General features: G+C 55.4%; 2 protein-coding genes across 8 annotated transcripts in view; one reads left to right on the forward strand and one right to left on the reverse strand.

The window, feature by feature from the left end:
- MEAF6 (MYST/Esa1 associated factor 6) overlaps positions 1–13,316 on the forward strand; it is a 29,263-nt gene extending 15,947 nt beyond the window's left edge. The window contains exons 5-9 of one of the 7 annotated variants that reach the window (XR_012005391.1): positions 445–637; positions 1,269–1,351; positions 4,736–4,793; positions 5,416–5,449; positions 5,958–7,532. Coding sequence is in view for 3 of the 7 variants with exons in the window: in XM_072771900.1 (XP_072628001.1) it covers positions 445–637; positions 13,193–13,301 (302 nt within the window). In the remaining 4 variants the exon portion in view is untranslated. Of the gene's footprint in view, positions 1–444; positions 638–1,268; positions 1,352–4,600; positions 4,631–4,735; positions 4,794–5,415; positions 5,450–5,957; positions 7,533–13,192 lie in introns of those variants that run through there. The other 6 variants (XR_012005392.1, XR_012005389.1, XR_012005390.1 and 3 more) reach the window with 6 other exon arrangements.
- Positions 13,317–14,129: 813 nt separating this feature from the next.
- Positions 14,130–22,658, reverse strand: ZC3H12A (zinc finger CCCH-type containing 12A). The gene is given in 7 exon segments (XM_072771905.1): positions 14,130–15,572; positions 15,654–15,760; positions 16,270–16,504; positions 16,759–16,898; positions 21,022–21,094; positions 21,097–21,490; positions 22,520–22,658. Coding segments are annotated over 6 exon segments (1,731 nt in total). The 5' UTR covers positions 21,413–21,490; positions 22,520–22,658; the 3' UTR covers positions 14,130–14,712.
- Between the last annotated feature and the right edge of the window lie 2,914 nt (positions 22,659–25,572).

Raw genomic sequence — 25,572 nt, forward strand, 5'->3', positions numbered from 1 at the left:
AAGTATTTTTCCATCCTTATCTATTATAGTTTCAAGAAATTCCTTTCAGGAAAAAATAGATATTCATTTACCATGGAACCCAGGCTTCTTGTGTAATTATTAATCCTATTAGTGTATTGGCTGTTTAAATGACCCTTGCGCAGCCAGGAAGAGGTCCTCATGCTCCTGTAGCCCCATCCCCCAGCTGTCCTTAGGGAGATTGCCTCTGGTTACACTGTTTCAGATTACCTGTGTTTCCGGAACTCTGGTAACTTTGATGCTTTGACTGTATATATATCTTCTGTCAGCAAGTATTTTCCTTACAGTTAGAATGTATGGTCCTGGAGGATGGGAAGTAGTGTCTTTTTTTATATATTAGTGCTCAATAACCTCTCTCCTGGCTGACGGACAGACTGCCTGAGGAGTGCTGCTGATGCTTCTGGGACTTGTGTTTATTCCCTCCAGGGGAGCCGGGCAGTGGGACGGAAAGTGATACTTCTCCAGACTTCCACAATCAGGAGAATGAGCCCAGCCAGGAGGACCCTGAGGATCTGGACGGATCTGTGCAGGGCGTGAAGCCTCAGAAGGCTGCTTCTTCTACTTCCTCAGGGAGTCATCACAGCAGCCATAAAAAACGAAAGAATAAAAACCGGCACAGGTCAGTGGCCGGAGACCCGCCCCCCCCACCCCCCACCCCCGCCCCGCTCCCCTGCCCAGAGCTTCCATGACCACTGCTCAGTGAAGGGACTTCTCTAGAGGAAAAATTTGTCAGTATTGGCACCATCTTTCTGTTGCTGATGGGGAGAAATTGCTGTGGTCCAAATGAAGGAGGCACAGTTTTCTCCAGTAGAATTTCTACTTAATTTAATGGTGGGCATTAGAGTAACAGCGAAGGAAGACAGCCTTCTCACCGTATCCAGTGTAGAAGAATTTCATTCCCTAAAAATATTATTTCATATGGTGAATTTGAAGCAGAAAAGGGAAAGTCTGTATAATAGTACTTGGAAAATGGCACTAGGACGTGTTGGGAAGCTGCAAAGTGGGAGAGAGTCTTTTGCTGCATATCCTGATCCCCGCCTATACTTAACTTCCTCGTGGGTGGACCGAGCTGATCTGATATGCCTTTTTTTTTCTTTCTCTTTTTTGATTGCTTATGATTTCTTTGTTTTATGTATCTCTGTAATATGCTGATTGCAGATATCAGAGAGGAATAATGTAAAGTCTGTAAGATATGAGAGTGCCTTTCTAGGTAATATTTGTCCACCATGTGTGTTTTTGTTTTTTTACAGTGCGTAATGAGATAGGAATGACATCAGTGGACAGAGAGGTCAGGTGTCACCCAGAGAGGATTTTAGCATTCACTCTGCCTGGGGTTTGTATGATGATGCCAGGGCCTATTAACTCAGATAATTGGAAATTACACAGCTGCACTCAAAGTGGGTAATGCATAGTTTCTAGGGTGAGCAATCTTGCTCTGATCTCAAACTTCCTTCTGGCAGGCATGAAAACCAGGTATCCCTAGGCTGGCTTTTGTCCTGTTCCTCTTGGGAGCTCGTACTGAGATGAAAGGGCACAAGCAAGAAAGGGGCGGGATTCCGTGTCCCCCAGTGCACTTCTGGGTTAGGTTGCCTTACAGACCTGTGGGATAACCAAGGCATTCATGTTGTTAGCTTCGTGGTTATGGCACGTGGGGATAATATACAATGAACTTGAACTAGTTGAAGCCTCCTATAAGCATCAGCAGATTCTCTAATTCTTTAAAGATTTTTTCTTGTCAATGGCGGTGGTGGTTTTTAGACTGTAGAAATAGTATTTCCTCCAAAGAGTGACTCAAGATCACTGCTTAACGCTTTCCTGCAAACTAAAAGTCACTATGCCAGTCTTGTAACGGCAGTAAGAAATAGCAAAAATTGCACATCTTATTTTGTGTGTAAGGTTATAGGCTGTTTAATCACTGTGGTAGGACTAATGTTAGCTTATCACAAACAATAGCAGGGAACCAAAGTCTTAAAATATTTTTTTCTAAGTGCAGATAATTAAATATCGGGCTCTGTGTCGCTTTTATGAAATTTATTTCAGTGTCATTTTAAAGCAATAATTCTTTTCCTATTTCACAGTGTTTAGAGCAGGGGGACAATTCCTTGAAAGTTTCTGGGACATTTTTTCCATTAGTGATACAATAGAGAGCTACCATTTATTGTAGGTGACGCTTCCCTTTTTTTAATGCCATCATCAGTTGACTGATAAAAGGGAATTAGGCAGGAACTGAACTTCCTCCTGTACGTTTCTAGTAGAGTTCCATAAGAACAGCACTTCTTCCTACCCTTTTTTCTCCTGGCTCCCAGAGCTAACTCCTCCCAGAAAAACAGAAGGATTTCTAAAGATCATGGATGTTCTTTATTGCTTTCACAGATGGTGTTTTCTGTTTGGAAGGCTGGCTCCTTTTGTCATCCTCCTGGTTTACTATCTGGCTGGCCTTCTCCCTTGGCCATAGGCACATACGTGCCCTCAGGGAGCAGAGTGGAGCTGATTTACCTTCTTCCTGTGTAAAAGGCTCTGTGCACCAGAGTGGCGTCTCAGTGGCCAGTTAAGGTTCTACATTCCCACCATCTTCAGTCAGGATCTGTCCAATCCCCTTGCCCCCTCACTCCTATCCTTGTGGTTCTATCAGATTGAGTGAGGGTGGGGCACTTTGTTCATACACATTTGTACATTTGCATCTGGTACAGTACTTGTTTCTGCTCCCAACACGCCACACCCCATATACTCAGATAAAGTCAATAGTGAATTATTTCAACAAATGTTGAAATAGTAGGCTCTGACTACCTACTGCATGCCAGGCACTGTTTAGGGGTGAGTAAAGCAAAGTGGGAATAGATACGGTACTGTAGCAAAAAGGAATAACTTGGATTTGTCCTCCTTAGGAATAGGAACACTTGTCAAATAATTTTTTAGCATTCATAACTGATCACAGTGTCCTAAATTCTTATATTTTACATGATATCTGAATCTTAAGTCCCAGGGCCTTTTTTTTTTTTTTTTTGTCCCAGGGCCTTTAAAGAAAAAAGTTGAAGTAATAACTTATAGCTACTCTTAACAGTAGCTATATACAGGTTTTCCCTAATATACAAAACTCTAGAATTCTTCTAGGTAGTTTGTGATGTTTTCATTAAGTAGGTACAGTCTGATTTGCAAAAGAAACTAAGTTAGGCTGGTGCGCCTGGATGGCTGTCAGTTAAGCAGCTGCCTTTGGCTCAGGTCATGATCTCAAGGTCCTGGGATCGAGCCCCATGTCGGGCCCCCTCGGTGGTGAGGAGTCTGCTTCTCCTCCCTCTGCTCTTCCCCCTGCTTGTGCACTCCCGCTCATGCTCTCTCTTTCTCTCAGATGAATAGATAAAATCTTTTTTAAAAATAAAATGTTTTTAAAAAATTGTTATGCTGAAAGTTAATTTTTAAAATTTAAGTCTTATTTAAGTAATCTCTACTCAACACGGGGCTCAAAGTCAAGACCCCAAGATCGAGAGTCACATAGATGCTCTTCCAGCTGAGCCAGCCAGGCGCCCCTGAGATTTAAATTGATAGTTCCTGGTTTGTACACTGTGTACTCTTCCCCAAGTGACTTAAGTGAGGCAGTTACATAAGAGATTGAAGTTACACTTTGCTTTAGCTTCACTCTTACAAACATGGGCCAGGAGGAAAAGCGAGTATTTTGCATATTGTTTTAGCACCTGCCTACAGTGTGAAAGGTGTTGGAGCCAGCCAAAGAGTGGTATCATGCTCAGGGTTGATGTTTGCTTTGGAGGTCTGCCCAGACCATGGTCTGTCAGCAGCGATGTCCGAAACAGCCTCCTCCCCTGCACTGTTCCCTTCCAGATCCCTGGGTTCAGGTGCTCGTGGATATCAGCTCTCCTTTGTTTTATTTAGTAGGGATGCTGTACATTGGGGTGTTCTTAATACTAGCCCTGACATAAACAGTTACCTGCCTTCACCAGTTCAGGGGCAAAGTGATGTGGCTCTGCAGTTCTCTGGAACAAGACTGTCACCAAAGTTTATTCATTTGACCCTTGGCCAAATGAATAATGAATACTCTAGAAAAAAGAGTACCATGTTCCCTGGGCATTCCTAGAACTTATAACTTTAAGTTGAGTTAAAAGCTGCAAAATGTTTTCTTTGAGAAAAATTTATAATGTTTTGATCTTTTATGTTGGTCAAAGTATATTGTGCTGAATTGTTAGTACTGTCTTCAAAGCACCTTTCATTATATGACTAAACCCCTCTTTCTCTGTTTCTTCTAATGTCCTATTTATATTTTTCACTACAAGTACATATCTTAAAAGTTCTAACTCTGAATCTGGCACCTAATAGACGGCCTGCAGGTCCCTCGTTTTCTAATGAAATAACTTTTCCTTTCATAGTCTGTTCTTCTGATACAAAATCCAGTGAGGGAAGGGACTCTCCCAACCACAGAATCTTTGGTGCTTTGATGTTTGAAACTTTATGGCTTAAGATTCTTAAAGCTGATTTTGTTTCTACGAATCTTGCTAGGGTGGCTAATCGACTAATTTATTCAATTAGTATATTAATTTCTATTGCTTTCTTCCTTTCAAATGCTGCCCCTCAGCCCGTCTGGCATGTTTGATTATGACTTTGAGTAAGTTTGATTTGAATTAGTATTTGTGCTGTGTTGTTTAGTGTGTAGAGACCAATATGCCTTTTTGAGACCTTTCTAACCCATAGTTTATCTGTTTAATTGTAGGTATGTATATTAGGTTAGGCTGGGAAGTTTTTTTTAAAAACAGAAAAACGTGATGGAGGTAACATTTTATTTAATAACTTAAGCAAAATTAAGTAAACTTCACTTTTATGCGTTTTAATTTCTTTAAAAATAGATAACCTTTACTTTAATTCACATTTAAATTGATTTTCTGGCTTTGCTTCATAAGGAGATTAATAGTTTAAGATCTTGATATTTTGCTTTGGAAAGATTTGAAAATTGAAATTTGTTTAATTTCTTTTGTGTTTCATGTCCAGAAATGCAAACTCCTAGTCTCTTTCATGTTCTTAATCATTATGTGTCTCAGTGATTATCAGTGATACAGTTAAAAAGCTAACACATTAACATAGAGCATGCCCTCTTAATCCAATCTCTTTAACACATAGTTTTGAATAGCTTTAAAATTATATGGCTTTTATAACTGCTGTATATTTCTTTTTGTCATCTAAGTTTGCCTTGTGGCGAGAGTATCTGCTTATGTTTTTAAATACTTGCTTAATAATATCTGGGTAAACAACTAAATATGACATAGTCTAATGAAGAATGTGGGTTTTACTTAACCAAATAGTCTTTGTTATAGCTTGTGCCCTATGCAGTAGCTGATTCCTGGCCCCTCTTTCCGTACATTAAAATGCAAATATCTTTTATCTTTTCTATCACAGGATTGATCTGAAGTTAAACAAAAAACCACGAGCTGTAAGTATCAGCCAGACCATTTCAGAGAGGCTGGTGATTTTGTAGATGATTAGAAAAATGTGTTTGTCTTCAGAGCTGAGTGTTCTTAATCTCAGGTTACGCCTTTCCTCTTAAAGGCTGGGGTGTCCGTTTGGATACACTTCAACTTTCAGGTGTTACTTACTTTTTGGTATATTTTGGATAGAGAAAGGGGTCACACAGTTTTACTGAAGAAAAAGTCCCTTTGCTTAAAGAATGAATTGTTAATACCGGTTGCTTTAATTTTTATTTTTGTTTTGTTTTTGATTGGTGAGCTCAAGGGGCCTAACAAGGGCAGAATTGAGGTTTTGGTCCCTCTGTGCTCTTGGAAGACGGGACATTTTCAGATGTGAAATATTGTCTGTTGCATTTGAAGTAGAATTTTTGGCTACAGAACAATCCCCAGCAGGGTTGTAAATGAGTTTTTTTCTTAGGTTCCAACTAATGTTCTGCCGAGAGTAAGTTGGGACTTGTGTTTTTCTCTCTTTAGGACTATTAGAAGACTCATTAGTGCAGAAGCTTCCAGGCTGTAGAGCCCTGCTTCCCTCCTCCAACCTCACAAAGATAAATATCCCTCACCTGAGTGCGCGGCCATCCACCTCTGCTTTCCCAGACCCAGTGCCTGTGACTCTGAATAGTTTGTTCTGAAACGTGGTGACAAGTCATTTCTGTAAGACCACACTGGATCATTTACTGTGTGTCCTGTTTAGTAACAGAACTGCAAGAAGACCAAGACATGGTTATAATTCCAGCAAGTTGCTAACTCTGCATTTCTCCCTTCTTGGAATGAATGTGTATCCCCTACCCCCCCATCCCCAACCCCCGCCCCCAAAACTGGCTGGCACCAGCTTCATCTGTGATACCCATTGAGAAATGTTCTCTGGTTTTGTTTATGCTGAAGGTAGAACATAGGTCACGTTTCAGAGGGAGGCTGTAAATATCTGGCATTTTCTTATTTTGTTTGTGTTTTATTATTTTTCTATTGTTTTTACCATCTTCTTTTCTTTGGGGACTTTTTGTAATGCCGTTGTACAGCTCATACCTTCCTGCCAACATATCTGATAATCTGCTTCATGCAGTTGCCAACATTCTTAACTGAAAATAATCTGGTTTATCATAGAGAAAATGGGGAACTTGGCTCTGTGTTTTTGCAGGGGGAAGGTAGAGAGGGTTTATTTAATAATTACCTATCTTAAATCTTTCTGCGTTGGAAGCAGTTTCGTGTTCAAGGAACAGGAAAAGCTGAAAAAAAACCCTAAGTTTAAATCAATCCTTTTAAAATAGATATTTTTATTCTTTTATATAAATAAAATTTCACAGGTGTTGACTTCTCATGCTTTACTTTTAAACCTGAGATTGTTTTTTCACTTATTTTATTTATTCGTATCATGCCTTATGGAAATTTCTCCCTTTTTCCATTTTTCTCTCTTTGCTGGTATCTGCCTGACTAAACATTGCTCTAAAAATCACTAAGGCATATGGAAGGGCTCAACTTTGCACCCAAAGCTGGTAATGCCTGGACTTCTTGAGCAGAGTGAGAGATAGGATCCGCGAGAGCCAGCAATGCCCAGCAAGACCCCCCCCCTTCCTCCCAGAGCCAGCCGGGCTGGGGAACTTGCAGATTTGTTGAACTCCTGCCTCTTGAGTGGGGCTCTATCTCGGCCGCTCATGACTCACCTGGGAAGCTTACAGACCTACTGATGCCTAGGTCCCCACCCCCAGAGACTCTGACTGGGGTACAGTCTAGTTCCTGGGATTTCCTGCCACAGAGGCCCTGGGGTTCTGATAAGAAGCCAGGTTGAGAACCACTGCATGAGGAGTGTCTGATTGAAATCCTATGTTGCGAATCAGTCTAGGGGATGAGATTTGGGGCCCTGCCTTTCTTTCGATGCTGTCCAGTCCTAGTCCTCGACTTAGGCCCATATCTTTGTTAGAACAAGTATGTTCCATTGTGATAATATTGGTAGAGCTGAATACGGATGGCGTCTGTTAGCAAAACGCGTCTACCTTGTCAGATGTGCAAAAGCTTTCACTCTTGTTCTCAAATAAACTTTTTTTTTTTTGACTCCGTGGCTAATTAGATGTCTTTGGTAGCAGAACTCCAAAGTCAAAGTTTTTAAGAAAATAGCTGCTTATATTTAGATTGTTCCTTAAAAGAAAAAAAAAAAACAGCTATAAAGTTGAAAACTGAGGACTAGAAGATTTCTGTACCCTCCTTTGTCAGTTTTTATCTCTTTTCCCGGGAGAGAGAAGCGGGGCTTCCTGCAGTCTCCGTGACCCAGAGGAAAGCACACAGCAAACCTGAGAATATTTCTCTCATAGTTGGATATTTGCTTGAGATACGGTGGGATTGCTCTTAAAAAACTGTATTATGTGAAGACATGCCTGTGTATATGACTACACACGTGTGCGTATGATCCTGGTTAGAGGCAGGCTGCTTGCTCTATACTCATTTCCTCTGTAAAGTTTTCAATCATTGATGAGGGGACCTCCCGGTTTCCTTGTAAGCTGGCCACAGACTGAAGATACTTAAGAGAGACTGCTTATGTTCTCTAAATTGGGAAGGTTTAAGGAAAAAAAACAAAAACAAAACAGATGCTTACCGTGCTTGTGATATTTGTGACTGGTTATTGGTAACTATGTTATTCTGACAAACTGAGACCTGACCCGTGACCCTGCCAGAAGGGTTGCCAGGACCCCTTCCTTCTAGGCAGGCCTTCACCAGATTATTTGAGTCAGGAATAGTGTTTTACTTTAGGCCTTTAGCCTTCTCATCTCCACACTGGGAAGAGGTTGTCCTTTGCTCCTCTTGGTAGTGATAAGACATTTTTTAAAAAATCCAAGCACTTGGTAATTGTATTTTATGTCTCCTCCTGGGAGGATGGTGTCTGGACAAAGCTCCCAAGGGAGTCTCAATATGCTTGCTCTTCCAGGGGCTTTGAGGAAATAGTTTATTTTGTTGAAACTCAGAATGTTCTGAATAGCACCAGACCCTGCAGGTTGAAGACGGAAAGCAGGGACAACCCACAAAGCCAAGGATGGGCAGCTCTGTAGGGCCACGGGAGGGACTGGGGGAAGTGCCCGGAGTTGGGCAGGGCCGGTGTGCGCTGAGAGCAGGGGCTTTCGAAGCTGCTGTACGCGTCTTAGGGGCCTTCGGATTGCTTTGAGAAATGGAGTCTTTGGGCGCTACAGAATAAGTCTCCTGCTACAGAATAAGTATCCTGCAAAGAGTACCCTTGATCCCTTGACACGTGCAAGTGAATAAGGGAATTGAAACAAGTATTTCAATGGCCTGACTTTGAAAAGAGTGAATACACTGTTTTGAAACACTCTGCAACCTAGTTTTTGCTTTTATTATGACTTCTCTGCCCCTCAGCCTCACTCCAAAGTACTGAGGCATGAATTACTACATTTAAAAACTCAACGTCTGAAGCCCCACGCCAGGGTCACTGCGCTGGTGCCACGTGGAGCAAGAGCACAGGCGTGCGTCCTTGTTCGCATGTACCTCCCCCAGGCTGCTGCCCTGCTCAAGGCCTGGGAAGGTGAGGTGCATGAAGACGCAGAGATGATGCGAAGGAACTGGGGTTCTCCTGTGTTCTCGTAAATGTTACTGTGTCTGGAATTTTCTAAGTGGTAAGCTTCAGGATTGGAAACAGTTTGGGAAAACTCCTTCTGTAGAGTAAACATTTTCACTGCTAAGATGGGCTGTGGTGTTCATTCTGACCTCCCACTTGAGTGCAGGGGCGCCAGTCCCCCGACGGAGGATGGCTCGTGCTGGGGGGAGGTGAGGGGACGACATAGCAGGCCTTGCATTTGCATTTATTTTCTGGCTCAGCCTTTTTGACTTGTCACTTTGTGTTAAATAAACACATAAGCTGGGATCCCTGGGTGGCGCAGCGGTTTGGCGCCTGCCTTTGGCCCAGGGCGCGATCCTGGAGACCCGGGATCGAATCCCACGTCGGGCTCCCGGTGCATGGAGCCTGCTTCTCCCTCTGCCTGGTCTCTGCGCCTCTCTCTCTCTCTCTGTGACTATCATAAATAAATAAAAATTAAAAAAAAAAAAACACATAAGCACTCATCAGTACGTGTGGATAACTGATAAATAAATGTTAGGTTGAACCACAAGCAACTGCTGCTATTCAACCATTTTGATCCTCAAAACGGACAGTGGTCATGATTTACCAATGTGTCGGGGGTGTGTATGCTCAAGGTGCTTACTGTTCGTGTATAAGAAAAACCTTTGGAGGCCCCCTGGCTGAAGTAACCCTCCTCAGATCCCCGCCCGCACCCCCAAAGCTTATTTCTGTACCCTAAGAGGCTTTAAAAGATTGAATTGGAATAAATAATTCGTATGCCAGTGGCATATATTCCAGCAGTACGGGAGAATGGTCAATGAAAAAAGTCCACGTGGCCAGTTGTCCTTCCCAGAGGCTGAGCTTTGCACACACAGGAGTGATATGCACACGTGCATGTGCCTTTTCCCACCTGGTAATACAGCTTAGAAAGCATTCTAGAAATGCAGCTTACAGGCCTCATTTCTGTTGGCCACCGAACATTCCTTTATATGCGTACAGCACACCAAAATTTATGTAACTAGTCCTCTACTGATGGCATTAATGCTGCTTTTCATCTTTTGCCATTTCGGGCAGTGTTGCAAATATGATTCTTAGTGGTGGGATTGCTGCGCCGTGGGGAAATGCGTCAGGGATCTCACTGACTTTATGTCGCCCAGATCACTCTTTTACACGTGAATACTTGTATTTTTTTTTTTTCTCCTTGTCCATTCCTTTTGATTCCTGCAGCTCCTGAGGATTTTTCTGGGGTAATCTGTTCCCCATAACAGTTGGAATATTCTGGAGCTTTCAGCTTTGTAAAAGGCATGACTTTTGCCTCTGGTGTTGCTTTCCAGGGTGGAGCTGCAAATGCCATTAAGAATTCCCCTTGTAGGGGATCCCTGGCTGGCTCAGTCGGTAGAGCATGCGACCCGATGTCAGAGTCCTGAGTTCAAGCTCCACGCTGGGCATAGAGCTCATATTAAAAAAAAACAACAGTAAACAAAAATTCCCATTTTTGCCTTAGCGCTCTCCATATAATTCTCTTTAGAGTCTCGTTTTGGGACCCTGTTGATGATGCTTGTCTCCAGGCGCTTCTGTGAGGCCAGTGCTGCAGGCCCTGGGGGCCCAGCCGCCTCCTGCTGCATAGACGGTCGTACCAGGAGGCGCCAGCAGGTGGCAGGCAAAGCCCCACAAGCGCCACGGCCTCCCGGGGCTCAGATTTGGGGGGGGTGTTGGGGTCATCTTATCCTTTTCCTCCACCTGGTTTTGCGGCCGTTTCGTGAGCGGGTGGCCAGTTTAAGACGGCCAGCAGCTGCCGTGAGATGGGCTTCGAAAGGCCGCATCCCAGCCTGACAGCCTGGGGCCTCCTCCCCATCCAGGAACTAGCTGGAAGGATTTACATACCGTGGCCTGGGATGGCTTGAGTTTCCTTAATTGCAGGGCTCTGCTTCCTGCCTCTTTGAGCCAGATCTCCCACACCCTTCCCATGAACCGGGAGGTCCCCAGAACCGGCTCTTACTCACCGCCCTCGACTCCACCCACCGAGCTACGGTCCTGGGGAAGAAACTGAGCCAGAGGTTTGAGAAGCCCTGGAGCAAAAGTGCTAGGATCCCGGGACTGCCTTATTTGGGGGGCAGGAGCCTCTGGGGACCAGCTGGGCTGAGGGCTTGAGGTGCTGGCTCCATGCCCCCCGCCCCCCAGGTCCTAGATGTTTCCTCCCCAGTTTCTCTGCTGGAGACCCCTCCAGCCCCTCCTTCCGGGCAGGGGTCCTGCCCTTCTGTGTTCGAGAAGAGATGGGGTGGGGAGGGGGGAAGGAAGCGGTCAGGGTGGCCTCTCCCCAGTCACTGCCCCGCACCAGCACCGGGGCTGGGGGTTGGGGGGGCTGGGAGAGCGACTCCCCTGGAGCCCCAGCGCCCTCCTGCTCCTGGTTGAAGTCCCCCAGATGGACCTTGAGGGCCCTCTGGGCTTCCCTCAGGCAGGGAGGTGGGGTGGGGACACCCAAGGGAGGGTTCCAAGTTTCATCCACTGGGGCCCAGTTGCTTCTCTGCCCAGGGAGGCCAAGGTTTCTGTAGTGACCCTGGCCCCTGGGGAGGTTAGCCCGCCTCTGGGTCAGGCCGTGCTGACCAGAGCCTGGGGGTGGGGGGGGGCTGGCGCTCCGGGAGCTCCCCAGGATCATTTCCCAGCAATGCAGGGATTTGCATACTCCCTGGTTTCCCCATCGGCCGCTCAGCCCTGGAGGCAGGAAGGCGGAGGAGGAAAGGGCAGCGGGGCAGCCCTGTGGGCTGGGTCCCCTCGGCACCGGAGCTTGGGGGTCTCTGCGGCCCTCCGGGCCCCAGGAGCCCGCATGAGACGTGCCGCCGCAGCCTGGGGCTCAGTCGGGGAGCCCGGGCCTGGAGGGGAGGGGGCTGCGCAGGCCGCATGGCCAGGCCTTGCCACCCCTCCACCCCGGCGGGCCCCAGCGAGCTGAGGGGTCTCCTGGTCGGCCTGGAGCTGCGCAGGGCCCCCCTGTGGCCCCCCTGTGGGCAGTGGGAGCACCCAGGCCCTGGGAGGGAAGGGGCTGCGGCGGGCGGGAGGCGGGATGGGGAGGCCCGGGCCCGGGGGCCAGGTGGCCCGTGGCTGCAGGTCCTGGGTGCGGTGGCGGCGCCGAGGGGCCCCTGCCTCCTGCCCGGACGCTCCTCACCCCACACCCCACATGCTGCGGCCCTCGGGGCTGGCCCCCGGCTGGTGGGGTGGCAGGGAGCACACGCTGCTTCCAGGCCGCTCCTGAGGCCTCGTGGCCTTCCCGTTCCACGCAGTGCACCGGCGGGCCTGGCGGGTGCTGCTGGGGCGGCCCCTGCTGAGCAGGTGGCTGGGATGGCCCTGCCCCCCTCCCGGGGCAGTAGGGCTTCTGTGGGGGTGCCTCCCTCCCTCCCTCCCCCAGGGCCTGCGAGCCCTTGCAAAGCAAACCAGCAGCGTCTGGAGGCCTTGCTTCCTCAGCTGTGTGGAGCCAGAGACCCCCACCCCAGGGCCTCCTCCAGCCTGCCCTGTCCCTGGGACCTCCGGCCAGGCGCTCGGCCTTGCCTTGCCGGTGGCCTTCCCTGGCCGTGCCAGTGGCTGATAACGAACTGGACAGTCTGGTCTTTTAGCTTCCCGTCCCAAAAAAACAAAGATCCATAAATAGCCTTTTAATCTGGAATACAGTACCTGATTGGAAAAAAAAAAATCTTACAAGGCAATGACATTTCTTCGTGCAGCTAAAACCTTCCGAAGTGGCTGGAAGCAATGGGCATGGGGTGCCCCGAAGAGCACGAGTGGGGGCTGCAAGAGAACCTTTGCTCAGAGCGGTCCCACCTTGCCCCTGGGTTCCCACTTCAAATGCAGGCTTCTACAGAACGGGGGCCTGGGTGGGGGCCTGGGTGGTGCAGTCGGCTGAGCGTCTGACTCTAGATTTCTGCTCTGGTCACGATCCCCAGGTCCTGGGATCAAGCCCCAGGTCAGGCTCCCTGCTCAGTGGGGATCTGCTTCTCCTTCTGCCCCTCTGCACCCCCCACACAACTTGCTCTTTCCCTCTCTCTAAATTAAAAAAAAAAAAAAAGAAAGAAAGAAAAGATGTTCAGGGTGAAGAACGCAGTGGGCGGGGGTGGGGGGCCAGCGCGCAGGGAGATGGCCAGTCTGGCGTTTTCTTCACCAGGCTGTGCAGCTGTTCTGTGGCAAAGCAGTTTCAAGAAAGAAAAGAAAAGAAAAGAAGAGAAAAGAGAAGAGAAGAGAAGAAGAGAAGAGAAAAAATACAGATACTGTAAAAGCTTCACAATAAGTACAGATTAGGTGCGGTGTCCAAATATAGAATGATTAAAACTGTATTTTTTCAAAAAAAACCTATTTTTTCCATTTTCTCCTGCTGATAGTGTTTGTTTTGGGATCATTTGATAATCCAGCTTTTCACTTAAAATATTTAACCTTTAGATCTTATTTATCTGGAAAAAAAAATGTATATCTCTGCCTGGCTTCCTTCCTCCTAGGGGCCACTAAGAGGGTCAGGATGGTGAGGTGAGCACAGCCCGCAGCACTTACTATGTGCCAGGCACTGGGTCATGTGCTCAACACGCATGCTCCCCGCTTCACAGATGAGGAAACTGAGGCCCACCCAGAGAGGGGTAGTCACTTGCCCCGGTGACATAGCTGGTGGCAGGCCAGTTCCTGAGTTGGGGATCAGGACCCCCAACCTCCGAGGTGACGCTGGCATCACCTGCCTGGGAGGAAGGGGCTGGAGCCAAGCACCCAGCCCCCCCACACCCCCACCCCCCCTGTCTCCTCAGCTGTCCTGGAAGCGCTCTTCTCAGCCAGGTGGTTTTCTGTCCTCGGCTCTGGTCGCTGGAGAGAAAGGGGAACAGACCAATCCTGCCCCCAACCCCTGCCACCCCCTCCCCACACCATGGCCTCAGGACTTCAAGCCCTTACCTGCTTCAACTCCGGGACCTCCCCCACCAACCCCCCCACCCCCACCTGTGGGTCCCCCCCCTCCACTCCAGGCCCTGCCCCCAAGGGGCCGAGCACTTTGGGTGGGTGCACATCTGCGGACCCCCCCATTGCCCAAAGGCCCCGGCCACGCCCCAAGCACAACGCAGGGCTCACATTGAACTTTATTGACATGTTAAGAGAGGCAAGGACTTACACTTAGGATAGTGCACGTTACACCTGTACAGGTACATACACGCACCCCACCCCCGCGGGAGGGCGAGAGGACCCCCAGCACAGAGGCCGGGGGGCGGGGGCCAGGACACGGCGAACAGAGCGGGACGGAGGGGGTATTAAGAAGCATCTTGCTTACTGACATGAAGCCGGGTGCCCCGCGAGAGCACCCAAGAGGCCTCATTGGCGTACAGGAGGGGCCCTTGGAGGGCAGGCACACGGTGCCTAACTAGCCAGCCGAGGCCGGCGTCCCAGGGACGGGGCGGAGGGGGGGCCGCGCACAGGGCCCCCAGCCCAGGCCTCTGCTCCCCACCGCCGCCCTCCCCGCCCTCCGAGAAAGGAGGGTTTGGGCTTCAGCCACGACGCCTTAGGGCAGCGTCTCCTTAAACTACAGATACAATGTGCATCAACAGGGTGATCGCTCCTGCCCCGCGACGGCACCGCCAGGCGGGGTCGGACCAATCCTACAGTATCTTTGGTTTGTGGGTTCCCTTCCCTACTTAGACGGCCCCTCCGACCGGCTCACTGGCTGGGGTGCTGGGGCTGGTAAGAGAGGATCTCCGCCGCCAGCCGCTGCGGGTCCAGCAGCCGCGGGAAGCGCCCCATCACGGCCTCTACCAGGTGTGGGGGGAAGACCCCGCACAGCTTGGTGTACACGCTGGCTCGCTCCTTGGCCAGGCTGCCCGGCGCCCCCCACGGGCCCCCCTCGGCTGGCCCCGGGCGCTCGGGCAGGACGGGGGTGGGCGGGGGCAGCGGGTAGGGCTCCGACCAGTACTCCCGGGCCGGGAAGGTAGCCGGCGGGGGCGCGTAGTCCGCGGGGACGCTGAAGTGGCCGCCACCCACGGGCCCTCCGAAGGCCGAGAAGGCCCCCCGAGGGGCCGGGAGCTCCGCCCTGTAGGGGCTGTAACCCGCGTAAGGGCCGCGGGCTGGGCCCGGCTCAGCAGGGCCTCCGCCGCGGACGCCCCACAGTTCCGACATCTGGCTCTCCAGGGAGCCGATGCCCGAGTCCAGACACTCCTGCGACGTGTACGAGACGGAGTCGAGCGTCTGCGGGAACCAGTCTGTGCGCCCACCAGGGCCACCCCCGCCAGGTGGGAGGCTCCTGCCCGCGGGGCCCAAGGGCGCTGGGGGACCCTCTCGCTGCGGCCCCGGGGTCGCCTGCGCTCCCAGCGTCCCGTCCAGGCCGCACGGCTCAGGCTCTGTGGGCACAGAGCCAGGCTGCGACGAGGGTGAAGGCCGCCGGCCGCTTTTGTCCTTGCCCGGGGCCCGCGGGGGCGACAGGAGGGCATTGGCGCGGAGCTCGTCGGCCACCGAGCGCTGGGGGCGGCTGGGCCGCTCGGGGTGGAAGAACCGGCACTTGATCCCGTAGGTGCACTTCCTCCCTGGAAGACAGGACGGGGTGTCAGAGCTGGGGGCTCCCGCTCCGGGCTGGGACAGGGAAGGGGCCCCCGAGGGTCTCTTACCGTAGGGGCACGGCTGCTTCCTGTGCTCGGCCGTCAGCGGCTTCTTACGCAGGAAGTTGTCCAGGCTCGGGCCGTGCCGGCCCAGGGGGTCATCGGGGGGCATGAACCTGGGGAGCAGGCGGGAGGCATGGAGGGGCTTCCCGGGGAGAGGCCAGACCGCGACCCCACCAGGGACAATGGGAGGGAGAGCAGCCCCTATAACTGGTGATCGATCGTCCTGCAGGTCGTCCCTGGCCGCCGGCGTGAATGCCCCAAGGAGGGGGGTGGCCAGGGGGCCCGGCTGGAGGGGCCCTCAGAGCAGCCCTCAAGGGGGGAGATCTTGGGGCAGTAGGGAGGCCGGGCTCCCGGAAGTCTGCACCTAGGGCGGTCGGTCCCCAGGGACCCAGTGCTGGAACCAGTAACCATAGCCCCCCACACCCACTTCTGCTCCGCCCCCCTGCCCGGCCTGGCCCAGCCCGACGCCCCCTTCCACCTGGCACCAGATCCCTCACCCCCAAAGCTGCCCAGATGCGAGGCCGCAGCCCCAGCAGAGCTGCCCCCCCGCAGCAGCTCCCCACGCCCGAGGACGAGTCTGCCTCCCCCCCCGGGGACCCGGGACCCTAGGGCCCGCACGTACTTGTCGTTGACGAAGGAGTACATGAGCAAGCGCTCCTCAATGAAGCGCTTCCACTCCTGCCGCTCACCCTGGAGGTCCCGGTAGGTGTCGTTGGAGACCACGACCCCGTCAGACTCGTAGGCCAGCTTCACGATGAAGCGGTCGTCGTAGCACACCACGCGCTTGCCCCCCACGCGCCGCGACGGGGTGAACACCAGGATCTTCTTCTTCTCCAGCTCCCGCAGGATGTGCTGGTCTGGGAGACGGCGGCACAGGTCAGGGTCGGGCCTGGACCCGAGCGTCCTGGCGGCCAAGGCCCAGGGGCTCAGAGCCGCAGGTACACCAAGGCAGGAAGGGGCTGAGGACGCCGCAAGCTGGGAAAGGAGAAGCTGGTCCCTGCTTGAGGCCTAGGGGTGGCCGGTCACACAGCCTGAGGGTCTTCTCTTGGGCAGAAGCCATGCTGGGGCGGCAAGGCCACCCCAGGTGAGGCGGGACAGGGGTGCCACTCACCTGTAATGGGCACATCGGGCCGAGGCTGCTCCTTCCTCCAGGAGGGCACAAACACTGTGATGTCTGTGTGGCCCCGCTCCAGGAACCAGTTCACTGCCAGGAGGATGCCGCGGCAGGAGAACACCTCCTTGTTCCCGTGGCTGCAGGACCAGGAGGGTCGGGGTCAGCCTGCGAGGCGCGGCCGGCCCACGGGGCCCTGGGCCCTGGCCAGGCGTGTAGACGCGGGGCTCAGCCCACTGCCCTCTGGCCCCAGGCCCGCATTCCCCGCTGGTTCCCACAGCGTCCCGGACAGCCACACCAGGGACTTTCCCTGAGGTTCCATCTCCCGACAGTGAGGAGCCGCCCAGGAATCCGGTGGCACCCGCTCCCCGTGTGGAGGAGGGTCAGGCCGCTTGCAACACACCTGGGGGTGGGGGAAAGGCTTCGGGAGCCTTCTGGTTCCTGCCCCACCCGGGGGGGGGGGGGGGGGGGGGGCGCTGGGACCACGGGGACACAAACGTACACAGGCTCCCTGAGTCATTGCTCCGCCCTCGCCCACTGGGCGGTGCTGGCGGTGGGGGTGGGAAGGGACAAGCTAACCGGAGAGAAACCAGATTGCTCCGGATTAAACGTGGATTAAAGTTCAGTCCCATACAGGCCCCAGGGCCCGGGAGTGAGGACGGCTCAAGGGAAGGAGGCAGGATCCATGGTCCAAACCGGGGCAGGCGGTGACAGTGGGACACGGCTTAGGAGAGTCGCAGCCTGAAAGTGAAAGAGCTTCCTCCCGAGGCTGCCAGTTCCCCCAAATGCCTGTCCCAGGTCCCCTCCTCGCCCCTCAGGAGGGCGTGAGCTGAGGTAGAAAGACCATCTGGAAGCAGCCAGGGGACTGTTAGCAGGAGGGCTGGGAGAGGGGACATCCGCCCTGCACGGTCTGATGGCTGGATGTCACCCCATCCAAACCTGGCTGGATCCAGAAGCCAGCCTGGCAGGCCCGCTGGCTTGCTCTGGCTCAGTTTCCCTATCTGAAAAAACGGGCCTGTCCGTCTGTAGTCTCGTTAGGAAAAGCCCGTGTCCGTGGCCTAACTTTCCTGTTTCCTTGAGGCCAGAGACAGCCCCACAAAGTAGTGGAAGTTCCCACGGGCTTCCTGGGAGGGTAAGAGGGGGCTGGGGGTTCCCGGGGAACACTGGGTGTTGTGGGGCGGGGGGGGGGGGGGGGGGGGGGCTCCAAGCCCCAGCTGCGGCTCCCTCCCCAGCAGCCCCTGCCCTGACGTTCGCGGTTGGCAAATAAAACAGAATGAACGTTACACAAAAGAGGCAAGTCCACGGGCGACCACATCCTGTGGGTGGTGGTAGTTGGAGTCCCAAGAGAAGGCAGAGACGGGGGTGGGGCCGCCGGGGGGCACAGAGGGTGCTGGGTGGGGGGCACAGGCCGGGGCCCCCAGTCTGAAGGTCTCCATAGACCGTCGGGGAGCCAAAGTCCAGCGGGAGTCCAGCGGGAGGCAGCGCCCGGGGCTGCCCCTGCCCACCAGCCTGCTCCCAGGGCACGTTCACACGTACCGGGGGCCGCGAGCAAGGCCCTGACCCAAGAGCTCAGCACGCACCCCTCAGCGAGCCTCCGAGGAGGGTCCCCCTTTCCCCTTCGTTCCCCTGACAAAACTGATCCAGAGCAGAGCACAGCAGGTGCGGCGATGGGGACAGGGGGACAGAGCCTGTGCTCACCTCTGCCCCCGGTGCTGATGCTCAGACAGGTACAAGCACCAGCCCTGGTGGCGGGGCCAGGTGGGCTGAGGGGGTCCCGAGCTCCTACAGGAGGCCACACGAGGCCCACGCCTCCTTGGTCCTTTCGAGGCCACCCTGAAGGAACCTGAGGAGCTGCAACTCATTTTCGGTCCCCCCGCCAGTGGTTAAGAGACAGAGCTTGCATGTCCGGGCCCAGGAGAGAGGGAAGCTCCCAAGTGTGGAGTAGGGGCAGGCAGGGGACAGGGCACAGGGCACAGGGGACGGGAGGCCTTTGGCAAGCTCCTCCTCTTCCTCCAGACCCCGAGCCAAATGGCACTGCCTCCAAGAAGCCTTCCCGGACCTTCCAGGACAGGATCCCCGGTTTCTCTTCACAAAGCCCGGTGCTCCCCCCGCCCCCCATCACATCCGCACTCCCTGGGCCTCTGCGGCCTCCCCAAACCCCCAGCGTGGCTCTCTGGCTCGGCACACGCACCCACCGCGCCTGCTTCCGTACACACGCGTGTACGTGCATATGCCCCCTCCCGGCCAGCATCTGCAAGCCCCGGGACTTTACTGGGACACCCGAGCTTCCAGGACGGCGCCCTGCCTCGGGCATCCAAACCCTGGGCCGGGGACAGGTCTGCTCGCAGCTGCCCTCGCTCCCAGAACACTCGCTAGGCAGGTAGTGAGAGCCTGGCTCTTAGGAGCTGAACCCACGAGGCAGTTCCTCAAGTCGAGCCGGGCCAGGAGTGGCTCCTTACAGGCAACGTGAGTCCCTCTTGCTGCAATGGAGGAAGCTCCACTGGCACAGGAAAACCAGACATCCTCCCCACCCCCGCGCAGTCCGGTTTGCCCAGAAGGTCACCCCTTCCCGCCCCCCCCACACCCGCCCGCCCGCCCCCCGCCTGGCTAACTAGGCTGGCTAAGTTGTGGGAGGTCGAAGGGGACTCGGCTGGGCTGCTCCCACCCCGGGATCCAGGGCAGGGCCCGGCCAGGCCGGCCAGGTGAAGAGATCGGCCTGGGCTGGGCCCAGCGAGAGGAGAAAAATTCCCTTAGAAGGAAACAGAGGTGAATTTCCCCACGATTTGCATACGGTGGGGCCGGCCTGCCCTGGGGGGGGGGCAGCAGGGCAGAACCGCCGCGGAGACAGGAAGTCAGAGGCTGGAATTCCCCTCCTGCTACCGCCGGCTCAGAAACCCCCTCCCTCCGGCCCCCCCTCCTCCCGCCCCGCCCCGCCTTCCCCCCCTCCTCCCGCCGGGATACAAACACACAAAGCACATGGCTGGCCCCGGGGAAGAAGTCTCAGGCCCCAGGGGAGACCCCCTCTCACAGCACCCGCGGTGACCTGCTGCCGCTAGCAAGTGGGAGCCGGCTTTACCCAACCTCCCGCGGCGGCTCAGCCCATTTCAGAGACAGAAGGCCGATCAAGGTGGGGCGGGCAGGGCGGCCTGCACACCGGGGGAGCTGGGCCTGGAGCAGCCTGACCGCTGACTCGGCCCAGCTGGGTTTGGGAGTGGGAAGCGCCCACCTGGAAGGCCCCAGGGGCAGCCGGGGGAGGGGCCCTGCCCAGGCTCACCCACAAGGGTCCGAGGGTCTCCCTGACCCAGGCTACTGGGACTCTTCCTGGTGAAGGATCCACCCGCCCTGACCCAGAGGGCGGGGCCTGGACTGAAGGGAGGTCTGGGCTCCCGAGGGTCGAGGGGTCCGGTCGGCCCTGGGCCCGGCTTCACTTGGCCCCATTCCCTGTGACAGTCCTCTCAGAAAGGGGAGGTTCAGTGGGGTGGACTCCTGGCCCCAGGGGGAAGGGGGTGTGCGGGAGCCCAGGCCCAGTGCAGCCAGGTGGCTGGGCTGTAGCAGGGGCGACCCAAGTCACTGCTGACCTGCCCCCCCACCCCCGCCCCACAATGTAAGCCAGATCCTCGAGGTCACTCTTGGTCACAGCACCCAGTCCTGCCTCCTCGGGGGTCCAGGTCTCGGACAACAAGGCCTCAGAGGCTCCAGACCCTAAGTAACAGTGGCGACAACTCCCGCTTACTGAGCTTGCGTTTCTCTCCAGGCTTCGTGCCTCCGCTCCTCACAGTGTCCCCCGAGCAGGGGGTTCGCTGGGTCTCCCTGACCGAGAGGGAAAGCTCAGAGAGCTGCAGTGACTGGCTCCCACAGGGCGAGCTGGCCCCACAGCCTGATCCCGTACCAGCATACGGCCTTGGGTTGCAGGAGAAGAACCGAGAACGAGTGCTGGTCTTCAGGGAGAGACGAAGAGCCTGTGGTGAACGCCAGGCAGAGAAGGACCCGAGTGCGAATCCCTGCTCTACCACTTCCCGGGCAGCGTGCTCATGAGCGCATCTCTGAGCTCCTATCCTCACTCCAAACGTTCCTAACAAACCATAAACCCACTTCTAAGAAGCCATCAGGATTAAGGGAGAGCCTCAAGCAAGGGCTTTCCCTTCCTCTAGAGCAGCCTGTGAGAACGGGTCAGACCCCTGCAAGCCCCTCTACCAGAGACAGAAGCATATGGCCACCGTTCCTGGCCGCAGGCCCTCGTCTCGCCCCAGAAACGACACGTACCTCATGGCCACGTTGCTCCCGTCGATGACCACAGGTCTCAGGTCACTGCCCTCCTTGTTCTCCTCCGGGGGTGAGGCTCCAGGCTGGGAGCCTTGGGGGTGCCCCCACCCCGGGGGACCAGGGGGCTGGTGCAGGGGTCCAGGGAGCTCTGGCGCTCCCGCTCGGGTGCCGACCCATGTTTGACCAGCTCGCCCAGCACTGTGTTGGTGTCGGCCTGCACCCCCAGTTTCTGCAGGGCACCGTGGATCTCAGCCGACGAGTAGCCCAGCTTGCGGAAGAAATCAACCTTCATCTGCATCTCCGCAGCCGCCCCGTCGTCGTGGGCGCTGGGCTCCCGAGGCGGCCTGGGGGAACCTGGGCAGCTGCGCTCGTCAAGCTCCCACAGACTCATGGTGGGCGGCCTCCTGAGCGGACCTCTCTCCACTGCCAATCACAGCTCAGACGGATGGAAAGACACCTGTCACAGCTCCTGTAGGACCACGGGTGGAGTTAGAGGTGCAGGGCTGGGGGGCCGCTCTCTCCCACCCGGCAGGTCGAGGCCACACTGACCCGGTGGCACCAGGCAAAGCCATCTGCATGTGTCGCCTCTCCTCCCCTCTCAAAAGCCATCCTGGCTGGGAGTTGTCATCCCCACTCTATAAAGGATGAACCCGAGCCACAGACTTTGAAGAACTGGCTTCAGGTCATCCATCCAGCTGTTAGCTGGTGGCGCAAGGGCTTGAACTCGGGCAGCCTGGCTCCACCTCCCACCCCGCCCCCGGCCCCACGGCGCCCCGGGGGACCAGAGGTCCCGGGCGGCCTCGCACGACGTCGCCGCGCCCCCACCGCTGCTGCGGGGCGGGGCCCCGGGATGGAAACCCGGGGAGGGAGGGGGAGGGGGAGGAAGGGGAGGAGGGGGAGGAGGGGAGGAGGAGGGGGAGAGGAGGGGGAGGAGGGGGGAGGAGGGAAGAGGGAGGGGGAGGGAGGAGGGGGAGGAGGGAAGAGGAGGGAAGAGGGAGGGGGAGGAGGAGGGAGGAGGAGGGGAGGAGGGGGAGGAGGGAGGGGGAGGAGGGAGGGGGAGGGGGGGAGGAGGGAGGGGGAGGAGGGGGAGGAGGGAAGAGGAGGGGGAGGAGGGAAGAGGAGGAAGAGGAGGGGGAGGAGGGAGGGGGAGGAGGGGGGCTTCCCCGCCGAGGCCGCCGCCTCCGCTCGCTCGGCGCTCGCAGCCCAGGCCCAGGAGGGGCCCCGCGACCCGACTCCCGGGCCCGACAGAGGGAAGTTTCCCGGGCGACCCACCGGCGGGAAAAGTTGCTGGGAAACTCCGGTTGGGGTGTCCGGAGGCGGCCCCCGAGCGCCGCGCTCCCTCGGCTCCCCGGGACCCTGGGCCTGCCCCCGCCCGGCCGCCCCAACTTGGGCTAAGTCGCAGGAGGGAGGGGCTCCCGAGGACCCGCGGCGAGCCGCCGCGCCCCTCCGCCCGCCCCGCGCCCCGCGCCCCGCGCCCCCGCCTCACCCCGCCGAGCACCTGCCGCGGCCCGCGGCGTCTCCATGGGGCCGAGTCCCGGGGGCGAGGCCGGCGGCGCCTTTATACGGAGCGGGCAGGTGGCGGTCGGCACCGTGACGCGGGAGCCGGCGGGGAGGCGGCCCGCGGCCCGGGAGCAGGGGGCGGAGCGGCCACCGCCCCTTCCTGCTCCGCCCCGGTCACGCCCCGGGCCCCGCCCCGGGATGCCAGGCCCCGCCCCCGACGCTACGAGGCCCCGCCCCGGGTTGCCCGGCCCCGCCCCCGGCCCGGCCCGCCCCCGCAGCCCGAGCGCGCTCGCCGGCGGGGCCCGAGGTCGGGGGCGGGGCAGGGCCGCGGCGGCCGCTACGTGCGCGGGGCGGGAGCGCACCCCCCCGGGGCCCAGCCGGGCGCGCGCGGACTCCCCGGGTGCGCTCGGCGCCGCGCGACCCCTACGCCCCGGCGGCCCCCGCTCGGCCACGGGCGCCTCGAGTGACCCGGGTGCACGGAGGTCGCCCCACCCGCCGCTGGAGGTCGGTCCGCAGCGGCAGACCCGGGCTCCCCCCCCGCCCCCCGCCCCCGACCGAGCCGGGAACACGCAACAGGTGCACCGGGACCGCAGCGGGGACACGGGGGGGCGGTGAGGACACTGGCCGGGATGGACCAGCACAGCCAGGAAGTACCCTCGATGGGGGTGAAAAAGCAGCAGAGAGGTGGCTTACAGCGGTCACCGTGAGTGTGCACACTGTGCTTTGCACACGCATGCACACACACACACCCCCACGGGGAGGACGCTTTCGGGGCCGGGTCAGGCAGTCCTGGGCTCTGAGCGGAGCACAGCGCTTCCCACTACCCACCTCTTGGGCTTAGGTGAGGAAGACAGACAGACTGCTGTGCCCATTGGACCCCCCAGAAGTTCAGAAAGCGCTTAATTGCCCCCATCTGGAAAGGATTGGGACTAGGGCCAGGAGCTCCTCATCCAGGGACCAGCTGCCACCTTTGCCACTTTCGAAACCACCAGTGAGTGACTCTGGGCAGAGGGGAGACTTGTGTGTGACACGATGGGGCCTGACCCCTGCTCTCAAGTGTGTGTTTATTTTTCTTTTTAAGATTTATTTATTTATTTATTTATTTATTTATTGATAGACATAGAGAGAGAGAGAGGCACAGACACAGGAGGAGGGAGAAGCAGGCTCTCCGCCGGGAGCCTGACGTGGGACTCGATCCCAGGACTACAGGATCATACCCTGGGCCAAAGGCAGGCGCTAAACCACTGAGCCACTCAGGGATCCGAAGTGTGTGTGTTTAAAAAGGGAACACAGAGATCCCTGGATGGCTCAGTGGCTAAGCATCTGCCTTAGGCCCCGGTGTAGCCCTGGAGTCCCAGGATCAAGTCCCACATCAGGCTCCCTGCGTGGAGCCTGCTTCTCCCTCTGCCTGTGTCTCTGCCTCTCTCTCTCTCTGTCTCTCTGTCTCTTATGAATAAATAAATAAAATCTTTAAAAAAAAAAAAAAAAGGGAACACAACCCACAAGCTGGAGGACACAGCCTGAGCCGCCCTACCTACACCAGCTCCCTTTGGAGATGGGGAAACAGGTTCAGGGAGCCGGGTCCCTGGGAACAGAGCTGCCTCCCCCACGCCTGGGCCCCATAGGGAATTAGTGGGACAGCCGGAAGCTTCGATGTGAAGACACCATATACGCTGCACGGGGACAGCGGAACGGATGATAGTAACAACAGTAAGATATTCGCATGTCCACTAGCTCATTACAAAATGAGACCCAGGACCTCTGGGGGGCTCAGTAGTTGAGCGTCTGTCTTCAGCTCAGGGGTGATCCCGGGGTCCTGGGATCGGGTCCCGCATGGGCCCCCTGCATGGAGCCTGGTTCTCCCTCTGCCTGTGTCTCTGCCTCTCTCTCTGTGTGTCTCATGAATAAATAAATAAAATCTAATAAATAAATAAATACATACATTTATATAAACAAGACCTATACCAGTACCTTTAAGACCTTCCACTTGCCTCCACTGCAGCCTCCTCCCTCATCCCGAAGGACGACTTTCCTGAATTTTGTTTTAATTATGCTAATCATTTCCTCAATGTGTCTCTTAGTTTTACCAACCTTGGTAGAAATCCCAAGATAACAAGTTGTTTAGTTGGGTTTTGCTTTTTGGGGTGCAAAGGGCATCGTTCTATAGTTATATGACTCCCCTTTTCCACACAGCATTGTTGTTCTTTTTAATTTAAGCTTTTATTTTCAGCTAGTCTCTACACCCTATGTGGAGCTCGAACCCACATCCCCAAGATCAAGAGTCACAGGTTTCACCGACAGAGCCAGCCAGGCAACACCACATTGCTTTTTAAAATACATTTCTGGGGGATCCCTGGGTGGCTCAGCGGTTTAGCACCTGCCTTTGGCTCAGGGCATGATCCCGGGGTCCCGGGATCAAGTCCCACATCAGGCTCCCCGCGGGGAGCCTGCTTCTCCCTCTGCCTGTGTCTCTGCCTCTCTCTGTGTGTCTCTCGTGAATAAATAAATCAGATCTTTAAAAAAAAAAAAAGAAAGAAAATGCCTTTCTATTGCCTGTATACCTATAACTTACTCATTTGGTGATTGAATAACATTCTATTTTAGGAATATACCACTGGTCATTCAGCCATTCTGTTACTGGATGTTATTTCTGGGATTTGTTATTTACTTACCTATGTGGCTATTACCAGGAGTGTGCTTTGGATATCCTCGTACGTAATCTTAACTAGAGTCGCAGAAACAGAGTGAAGTCACTGGCCCAGGGGCCCGGAGCTAGTGGGGCTGGGATTCGCAGAGCTCTGAGGTACCCACCTCCAGTACCTGCCTGTCTCAGGAGGTCACGGAAGACCCAGGGAGGAGGGAACGTGCGTGCATCTCTAGCCAGGCCCTGAAGCTGCTCCTCCGGACTTGCCTGACCCCATGTACCCAAGTCCCTGCTTTGTTACCTACCTTAACTCTAAAGACCCCAAACGGTTCCCTCCTGCGCCCTCCAGGCATAGCAACCCCGGGGGCTGACCCCAAGCCAGGCACAGAGGGCAAACAAAGCCCCCT

The sequence above is a fragment of the Canis lupus genome, chromosome 13 (assembly GCF_048164855.1).
Source record: "Canis lupus baileyi chromosome 13, mCanLup2.hap1, whole genome shotgun sequence".
Classification (NCBI taxonomy): Eukaryota; Metazoa; Chordata; class Mammalia; order Carnivora; family Canidae; genus Canis; species Canis lupus.